Source organism: Heliconius melpomene, chromosome 19, assembly GCF_056956725.1.
Source record: "Heliconius melpomene rosina isolate 202511_hmr_F chromosome 19, ASM5695672v1, whole genome shotgun sequence".
Taxonomy (NCBI): domain Eukaryota; kingdom Metazoa; phylum Arthropoda; class Insecta; order Lepidoptera; family Nymphalidae; genus Heliconius; species Heliconius melpomene.
In genome coordinates, this window is record NC_140407.1 from 11,394,970 (window position 1) to 11,405,221 (window position 10,252).

Below are 10,252 nucleotides of genomic sequence, written 5' to 3' on the forward strand. Positions count from 1 at the left end.
ATATTTATTCAAGCGTCTACTTTTTTCATTGAAAATAATGAAATGAAATTACCTTAACGTAATACGAAGTTTACTTTTAGCATAAAGTGAAATGATAAATATATAATTTTTCGGCTTCTTTATAGAAATACTTGAGCTGCTTCTGCTCGTTTCTGATAAGCAGTTCTCGTGCATGAGATTCACAGCTGATGCAATGGAGCTGACCTAAGATTGTAGTTGCTGTTGCTGTTCAAGTCAACTCCTTACGAAGTAACATCTTATAGCACAGGTAAAAAAATATTGAAAAATTATAAATATTTCATAGAAATAAAACATTACAAACTTTTATTAAATTTACTTTAATTTTTAATATACGCATTTCAATGAAAGAATCTGTTCAATCAATATCAATGAATACAAATTATAATTTTAATTATAAAAGTAAAACAAAGCCATGATATAAATTCATAAAAAAAACCAACATAATAAACAATTGTCTAAAATAATTATATTTTTAAGGTAATTACTCAAAATAAATATTTACTGAGACTATTTGCTTGTTGCTAATTGAGTTAAGATGTAGTCTTTGATGCTATCAAATAAAATTACTTTTGCCAGATGCTAATTATTGAGGTAGGCGATGAAAAATTCAGCAGCCTCTAGATAGAGTATGAAATAACAGACTTGATAATTAGTTTAGAAACCTTATAAAAACAAGATTGACGTAGCCTTTTCATTAGAATTTACTAATTTAAAATTTAAACAAATATAAAAAAAATATATAAAGATTAAATTTTATAATTGCTATTCCTCGAAAAAATAATATCTAACGTGCTTGGAACATGGATCAAAATATTCGTTATGTGGTAGGTCCAATGAAGAGAGAGCTGATGCAAAATAATGTCGAGTGAAATGTAAGGCGTCGTGAGGACGGAGAAGCAGCAAGGCTTGGAGGTAGTCCCGAATTACACCAGATAATTCACCATTTTCAGTCACGTATCTAGCACCTTCAGCCGAGCGCGTGCTCTGGATGAATATATGTTTATATTAATGAGACCCCTTTATTAAAAACAAAGTATTTATATACTTATATCTAAATATATAAATAATTATATATATTATCGTTTGAAAATCGTATTCACTTAGTTACAATTTAGTTTCAGTTAACACTTGCAACAATTTTTTTTCTCTCTCAACTTCACGCGTGTAGCAGGATAGGCGAAGTCCACCACTTTCCGACGAATTCTAGAGGCATTGCGTGTTGAGTGGCGGAACTCAACGCCGCACTTTGCATCAAGCCAGAGTGAAGAACAAAAAATATTAAATATTTCATTTTCTCAACTGGGAATGGAACCCATAACCTATTGCGTTTACAGTCACACGCTCGCCTCTGCTCCACAATTGGACTCTTATAATAAATATATTTTTAAATTAAAATATATAAGAAAATATTCGACCTCTGTAATAAAATATGCGTCAAAAGATTTTGAAAATATTTCTCAAGGAGCGACATCAAAATTTCAAAAGCATTCTCAAGAGTGAGTCAAACAAGAAAATTGCTTTAAACGAAACTATGTCTACATGTACATAAAATAACACTTTATATAAATATATATATTAAATTTTACCTTAAAATCGAGATAATCCGATAGCAACTGCAAATCGTTCCGCCATTTCTCGCGTAGTGGCTCGTGAGGCTCTATTTCATCTCTTTCAGGAACGACGCGCAGTAGAGGGTTTACATGAAATATGTAACTACTATCCGCCCACTCATGACTCACGAGGTAACCTTTGAAGAGTACGTCGAGTATCCAAATAAAATAAAAATTCTTTGGTATTTTATTAAATAAAATTAAGTAATTGGTACTTATAAGCAGAACAACAAATATATTAATTATAATTAGACAGTCAAGTATAATGGAATAATTGTTAAAAATTAATTAGCTTCACTCTATATCCCATACACAGCAGATTGAGTTAAGACACTCCGTTCCCCACTTTCCGCTGATTTTTTCGAGGTATTTTGTGTTGAGTGGCGGATCTCAACGCCGGGCTTTTGCCTTTGCCCCAGAGCGAAGAAATAAAAATATTAATAAATAATCCTTCCTCGAGCGGGGATCGAACCCACAACCCTCGCGTTATAGTCACACATAACACACACAAGTCTTGTCACACATCACGACGGCTTCAAAAATAAAAGGTTAATTATTATTTAAAATTCATTTCATATGGTTAAACCATATGAAATGAATTTTAAATAATAAAATTGAGTGATGAATGAGTTAAAACTCACACCTTTTAGCAATTTAAAGAATGTTATACATATAATAGAAATATTGTAGAGCATCCGCCCTTGAGGGCAACGCTTCACTCGAAGTAAATATTTATGTGGGCCAAACTAATATTTGTCTAGGTCCGAGTGTGAATGAGACTAGCACCACATCAAAGATAGAGTACCTGGTACCTACTAAACATGCATCAGTGAATACTGACTTAATTAATAATCAGCATAATATATTTTAATCCTTCCCTATTCATTATATCCAACTACTAAGTAATATAAATTCTACTAAATATATATATACGAGTAGATTGATTTTAATAACAATATTCTTCCAAAAGTACAATGCATTTCAATATAATTGACATAATGGGTGATTTTAAAAATAATCTATACTAATATAATAAAGCGGAAGAGTTTGTTTGTTTGTTTGTTTGTTTGAACGCTAAGATCTCTGGATCTACTGGTCCGATTTACTATGTTTTTGTTTTGTATGAAAGCTGCATTCTTCAGAAGTGCTATAGGCTATATAATATTACATTACACATATGTACCAATAAATTAAAATACTTTCTAATTTGACATGCAATTTATTCTGCCATGTTAATAACAACCGTCGTTGCTAAGCACTGGTTTGCAAAGTCTCTTTGTTGTTTTAAGTAAACGTCACCTAAAATGAACTTATATTTTGATATTCATCCTTATAAAAATAAATATATTATATAATATTTAATAAATATTCTTAAAGTTTAAGCAGGCGTAGCCGCGTCCGGATCCACTAGTACATTTTAAAGCTGATAACGAGGTGGTTATGATTCAACTCTCACAACGCCAGGCTTTATCAGGGCGAAGAGTTAATTTGCGTAGGTACCTATCCGCTTCCGCCTATCTATACTATCTATACTAATATAATAAAGCGGAAGAGTTTGTTTGTTTGTTTGTTTGTTTGTTTGTTTGTTTGTTTGTTTGTTTGTTTGTTTGTTTGTTTGTTTGTTTGTTTGTTTGTTTGTTTGTTTGTTTGTTTGTTTGTTTGTTTGTTTGTTTGTTTGTTTGTTTGTTTGTTTGTTTGTTTGTTTGTTTGTTTGTTTGTTTGTTTGTTTGTTTGTTTGTTTGTTTGTTTGTTTGTTTGTTTGTTTGTTTGTTTGTTTGTTTGTTTGTTTGTTTGTTTGTTTGTTTGTTTGTTTGTTTGTTTGTTTGTTTGTTTGTTTGTTTGTTTGTTTGTTTGTTTGTTTGTTTGTTTGTTTGTTTGTTTGTTTGTTTGTTTGTTTGTTTGTTTGTTTGTTTGTTTGTTTGTTTGTTTGTTTGTTTGTTTGTTTGTTTGTTTGTTTGTTTGTTTGTTTGTTTGTTTGTTTGTTTGTTTGTTTGTTTGTTTGTTTGTTTGTTTGTTTGTTTGTTTGTTTGTTTGTTTGTTTGTTTGTTTGTTTGTTTGTTTGTTTGTTTGTTTGTTTGTTTGTTTGTTTGTTTGTTTGTTTGTTTGTTTGTTTGTTTGTTTGTTTGTTTGTTTGTTTGTTTGTTTGTTTGTTTGTTTGTTTGTTTGTTTGTTTGTTTGTTTGTTTGTTTGTTTGTTTGTTTGTTTGTTTGTTTGTTTGTTTGTTTGTTTGTTTGTTTGTTTGTTTGTTTGTTTGTTTGTTTGTTTGTTTGTTTGTTTGTTTGTTTGTTTGTTTGTTTGTTTGTTTGTTTGTTTGTTTGTTTGTTTGTTTGTTTGTTTGTTTGTTTGTTTGTTTGTTTGTTTGTTTGTTTGTTTGTTTGTTTGTTTGTTTGTTTGTTTGTTTGTTTGTTTGTTTGTTTGTTTGTTTGTTTGTTTGTTTGTTTGTTTGTTTGTTTGTTTGTTTGTTTGTTTGTTTGTTTGTTTGTTTGTTTGTTTGTTTGTTTGTTTGTTTGTTTGTTTGTTTGTTTGTTTGTTTGTTTGTTTGTTTGTTTGTTTGTTTGTTTGTTTGTTTGTTTGTTTGTTTGTTTGTTTGTTTGTTTGTTTGTTTGTTTGTTTGTTTGTTTGTTTGTTTGTTTGTTTGTTTGTTTGTTTGTTTGTTTGTTTGTTTGTTTGTTTGTTTGTTTGTTTGTTTGTTTGTTTGTTTGTTTGTTTGTTTGTTTGTTTGTTTGTTTGTTTGTTTGTTTGTTTGTTTGTTTGTTTGTTTGTTTGTTTGTTTGTTTGTTTGTTTGTTTGTTTGTTTGTTTGTTTGTTTGTTTGTTTGTTTGTTTGTTTGTTTGTTTGTTTGTTTGTTTGTTTGTTTGTTTGTTTGTTTGTTTGTTTGTTTGTTTGTTTGTTTGTTTGTTTGTTTGTTTGTTTGTTTGTTTGTTTGTTTGTTTGTTTGTTTGTTTGTTTGTTTGTTTGTTTGTTTGTTTGTTTGTTTGTTTGAACGCTAAGATCTCTGGATCTACTGGATTGATTTACTTTGTTTTTGTTTTATATGAAAGCTGCATTCTTTAGAAGTGCTATAGGCTATATAATATTACATTAAACATATATTCTAATAAATTAAAATACTTTCTAATTTGATATGCAATTTAATCTGCCATGTTAATAACAACCGTCGTCGCTACGCGACCGCGTCATTTTGATATTCATCCTTATGAAAATAAATATAATAGTCACTTTAAGCATTTCATCTAGATTGAAATTATATTTCTATAGAAATTATATTCTTATATTTCAAGCAGGCGTAGCCGCGTCCGGGTCCGCTAGTAATATAATAAAGCGGAAGAGTTTGTTTGTTTGTTTGAACGCTAAGATCTCTGGATCTACTGGTCTGATTTACTTTGTTTTTGGTTTGTATGAAAGCTGCATTCTTCAGAAGTGCTATAGGCTATATAACATTACATTACACATATATACTAATATATTTTAAAATACTTTCTAATTTGACATGCAATTTATTCTGCCATGTTAATAACAACCGTCGCGTCGCTACGCAACCGTTACCGCGACATTTTGATACTCATCCTTATGAAAATAAATATTATAGTCACTTTTAGCATTTTATCTAGATTGAAATTATAGTTTACTGTATAACATTCTAATAAATAATTAAGGAGATGTCACTGATTCGAAATGACCTAGCCTTCGGGCGGCATAGTATGAGTATGACCGACGCGAAAATATTCTTATAGTTCAAGCAGGCGTAGCCGCGTCCGGGTCCGCTAGTATAGATATAAGATGACTATAGAATAAAATACATCTTATCCTATTCTCACTTTACTACAATAATTATACTATACTATATTACACATACAATACTATATTATACACATTGTAAAACGTCAAAGGGTAACTCACAAAATATAATTAAATTAGAATAGTAGTTAGAAATTTCTTAGTCAAAGCGAGCTTACCTCTCAGCGTGAGAACTGTCAACGTTTGATGAATAAATCCGGACGGCTCTATGATATGACGTTCGACTTTTGAAACGAATAATGGTGTGCCGTTCACAATAGATTGGCTTACACCCAGGCAGACCTGTTTTGGAAAATCATTCATTTTAAGCTGTATTTCTTATTTTATTTATAAGAAATAACATACGACATATAATGTGCTTAAGAAATTGCATTTTTCAATTTATTTTTAGATCTCTCGGAAGAAAAAATACGATAATAATAATGCCTTTCTAACAATTATTAATGGATTATAACGTCTTCGAACCTAAACCTCAACGCCTACGTGCTGCCATACCTATATATCAGAGCGTGGGCGTTTTTATGTATATTTTTACACTACTCAGCTTCAATAATATGTGCGATATATTCCAATATATAAGACAAATTATTAAAATATATAATATCATTAATATATATGCAATACAATTTAAAAGTTTCAGTTGTTATTCGTTGTTATAACAAGTAACTCGATAAGCATTCAAATACGTTCGTTCTGCCGTAGAAACTACAATTTATAGGACTGCCCCCCAACCTGCTGCAACTAACAGCGGAAAGCTCTCATGTGTGCAATCCTTGAGATACCAATTTGTTCCATATTTTGTTTCTGGTTATGCAATACGAAAACCGAAATTTCATATTTTCGCTATTTTATTTTGTGAGTATAATATGAGCTGCTAGTAGTATATTTTTATACGAATGCAGTTATAATAAAATTATATTAGTATTTTGAGGCCAGTCGTGGCGCTGGGGCACAAACGTGCGACTGTAACAGCGACAGATTGTGAGTTCGATTCCCACTCGAGGAAATGAAATTCTCCCCTTTGAAAAAAACCATTGAAAATACCTAAGATAATAATTTATATTTAATAGATTAGGCACTTACATAAACACTCTCACAAACTGTCCCATTTATCAGCACAGTATCAGTTACAATGCGACCATTGAACCTGCTTATAGCGAAGTAGCGCAGCAAGACCACATTAGCACCTTCCAGTAAAAAGTTACGAGATGCCTCAAAGCTGTGATAGAGTCGTTTAACAAAATGCCGTTCCCCGCAAATACGGGTCACTTTATTATAATAGCCGCTCTCGCAGATTGTCATGTAACTTCGGTGCGCCTTTGTTAGATCCTTCTTGGTTATGTGCCTGTGAAGTGAATCCCGTGCAATAAAGATATTATATTTAAGATAGGCCGTCGTGGCGTACAAGTGTACGCGACGGTTGTCGGTTCGATTCGAACTCGGGAGAATCAATTATTATTTATTCATATTTTTGATTTATTTACCAGAGGGTAGCAATGCAAAGCACGCAACATGTTATGCTTCGAAATATTCGGCGGAAAGTGGGGGGAGTGTCTGAACTCTAGGTTTCCTTTGCCTATCCTGCTATATGCGAGATACAGCGTAAGCGTGAAAAAAAAAACTTGGTAAAAAGATTAAGACCTTTTATCCTATTCTATTTTTCTTACCTTCGCTAGCTTTCTACTTATTCTTAATCTTTTTCAGTTTTTTTTTTTTCCTCACGATAATATATATGAGCTTTTTTTATACGTATATGTATAAAAAAAACGTTTTACTTAAAGTTAAAAATTAACAATAATAATTATTTACATGCAATTTTAGCGCAAACTGAATTTTTTAATATGTAGGTAAGCGAAGCTTTAAGATTTGTTCCTCACCTTAGGCAATGTTTGTATTTAAAGTTATACACATATAATATTAATTGGTTATGCAAATTGCGGTTTTGGGTTTTAAGAATAACAGAACTATATTTTTTAGATATAGTCTACAAAAAATGGTATAAGAATTAAGAAAATAAATAATGGTTGACTTTTATATAATGGATATTATATCTTAATTTGTATATATATACAATTACTATTAAATATACATGATGTACTACGCAAAACAGTTAGTTAATGTCTTCTAAGACAGCGTGAAACGCATTGCAAAAAAGTATATAAAGACGTCTTTGAATTTTAAAAATAGAGATTTATACGAAATAGAGACAAACACACTTTCCTCCCCTGCTTATTTCAAGCTGTTTTATATTTTCATATAAAGTAGCCTTCATTAAAATGGAAATCTTTCTTAGTTTACATTCGAGACAAAGTTGCCAAAGTCTTTAGTCTAAAATCGAAACAAAAGCGTTGGCGCTCTGTTCTTATAAATGTAAAGAAGTTTTAAGTGAATTAAAATTTAGTCAAACTTATTTGGAGCCCATCATAAACGTATTATTCTATTTCTTGTCATTTCAAATAAATTATTGCTATAATAATAATCGAAAAAAAAAATACAGTAAAACTAGAGTTTTTCACGATATGAAAAAAATTTAAAGCGTCTTACTCGGTTCTATTTTCTTCTAAAGTGTGAAGATTGCAGTCAATAATGCTGACAAGTTTCGATCCCGTTTTGGCTCCTTCCTTTGAGGAATTAGACACCACTTGGACTAGAAATTTATCCTTATCTTCGCCTAAAGTCTTTACGCTAATACTTATCCCTGTATAGGAAATTTATATATATTATTTTATTTCTTTTTAAATTAAGTTAAGTATGTTATACCAATATAATTTACCTCCTACAGCACTGCAACAGTCTATAGATGGCTTACGAATTTCCTTTTTGAAAACTGGTACTTTTTCCTTTTCAATAGCATCTGAACTGGAAACTGTAGATTCTGGTTCCTCATAAAGTCCTAATATCTTCAATTGTTGTTTCTCTTGTTCCTTATATGATATTTGTTTATGCCTATTGTAAGCAAAATCAAAAAATGTGTGCTTTGGATCGACTTCGTGACACCATCGATAACCATGTTTCCCTGCTCTTACTTTTTTCATTTTCTTTTCTTCTACGCTGTCCTCAACAAACGATTCTTCACTTTTGATTTTTTTTTCTTCACACACACAAATGTCTTCCTTCTTTACCATATCACAAAGACAAGGTTCTTTGCATTCACAAGTCGAGAAGCATGTACAGTTTTCTGCATTATCGCAGGTGCAGTATTTTGGTTTTGGAAAACAAGCACAATCATCGGGAGTTTTACCATAGCATTTACATTCTAGTTCGTTAGGACAACTACAAATAGTTTTAGAATCATCATTTTCGCAGGCAATTTCTTCATCTGCAGGATCACAAACGCATGTTGACTGCAAATCACAAATACATGTGCCTTCTACGCAAAAACATTCTTTACCCTTTTTACAACGACATATAGGTTTTGGATCCGGTTTTTGACATTCGCAGTAGTCAGTATCTTTTGTAATTTCATTTTCTCCTAATATTTTGCCTTCACTATTCAATTCTTGATTGCTAACAGGACTTTGTTCTTTATTATTGCAAACGCATATAGGAAAAGGATATTTATCTGCTTGGCATGTACACGGCTTATCAATATTAGCACAAGTGCAAGTCGGCCGAGGCTTACCATCGGGATGACACATACATACTTTGCGTGGCTTACATTTACATTTTACTTGGGGGATTTCATCGCAGAGGCAAATTTTTTCTAATAGATGACAAGTACATTCATCTTGTATTTTTGCACCACATTCACATGGCACTTTAAGATGGCAGGGGCATTTACCTGTTTTATCTACTTCACAGGTACAACATGGCGGCTCTTCAATTTTATTAATTTTGGGAAAACCATCCACTATGATCAAGCTTGCTTTGTCATCGTTTGGTGGAAGTGGTTGATCACAATCAGGAAAGAAATAAAAATGAAAATCACTTTCTTCTTCATTTACTTCTTCAGTTACATTTGGTAATTCTTTAAGATTGGTTACTGTGTCAACTTTACTACTCTTTTTTCTTTGAGACAATTTGGTCTCCGAAGAATTACTGCAGGACCATTTAGAATCAGTAGATTCATCTTTAAAGGTACCTTCGTAATGAGCACAACTGACTACTAAAGTTTCATCAAAACATATTTTGTTCTTAATTTCTTCATCTTAAAAAAAATATTTAAATGTCGTATTATACTTATTTAGAAAACGTATAAACGCAATTACGAACGGAACGGATTGGAACGTAGTTTGTTTGTTCGTTTGAAACCGCGCCTCTTGGATACCGTACAAGAGGCACGGGACCAAATCTCGCTTAAAGAATATAAAGAAAAATTATGGTAGCACGGTGAAAATAAATCACAGAAAAATTATATGGAACGGCATACCTACTGATATAATGGGCATAACAAAGGATAACATAATAATATTTATTTGTTATGGACTGTATATGAGTATAGCTATTATTCATAAATAATTAATATAACCTTAAATTATTCTACACTACAGACTATTATTTACTTACCAATCTCAAATTTAAACTGTTTTGATAAATCAATTAACGAAATATGAGATTGAACAGACATTGCAATTTTTTTATTATTTATGTTGATTAAATAATCATTTTGAAGATAGCTACGTGTTAATTTATTTTAATATCTTAATGAGGTTTTACATTTTAATAAAAAAAATATTTATAGATTATTTTTTATAAAGAAGCAACTAGAAGTAAACAATAATTTATGTCGAAAATAATATTGTGTTGTATTACTACAATTTATAATTTTTATTTAACATATAAAATTTCTACATTTCATATATCTACTTCATTGTTTTTTTTAG

The 10,252-nt window shown here is 30.8% G+C and overlaps 1 protein-coding gene across 1 annotated transcript; it reads right to left on the reverse strand.

The window, feature by feature from the left end:
• Positions 1–358: 358 nt before the first annotated feature.
• On the reverse strand, positions 359–9,996 carry LOC146528740 (uncharacterized). The gene is made up of 7 exons (XM_085202898.1): positions 9,936–9,996; positions 8,203–9,576; positions 7,974–8,127; positions 6,513–6,774; positions 5,588–5,711; positions 1,608–1,768; positions 359–1,005 (listed from the first exon to the last, which is right to left on the reverse strand). Exons 1-7 carry the CDS (start codon positions 9,994–9,996, stop codon positions 784–786), a joined length of 2,358 nt encoding a protein of 785 aa, XP_085059024.1. The 3' UTR covers positions 359–783.
• Between the last annotated feature and the right edge of the window lie 256 nt (positions 9,997–10,252).

Coding starts and splice junctions, on each gene's coding strand:
- LOC146528740 (XM_085202898.1), bottom strand. CDS start 9,996: ATGTCTGTTCAATCTCATATTTCGTTAATTGATTTATCAAAACAGTTT. Junction 8,128..8,202: donor CTGTTGCAGTGCTGTAGGAG/GTAAATTATATT, acceptor TTTCCTATACAG/GGATAAGTATTAGCGTAAAG. Junction 6,775..7,973: donor TTAGAAGAAAATAGAACCGA/GTAAGACGCTTT, acceptor TTCACTTCACAG/GCACATAACCAAGAAGGATC.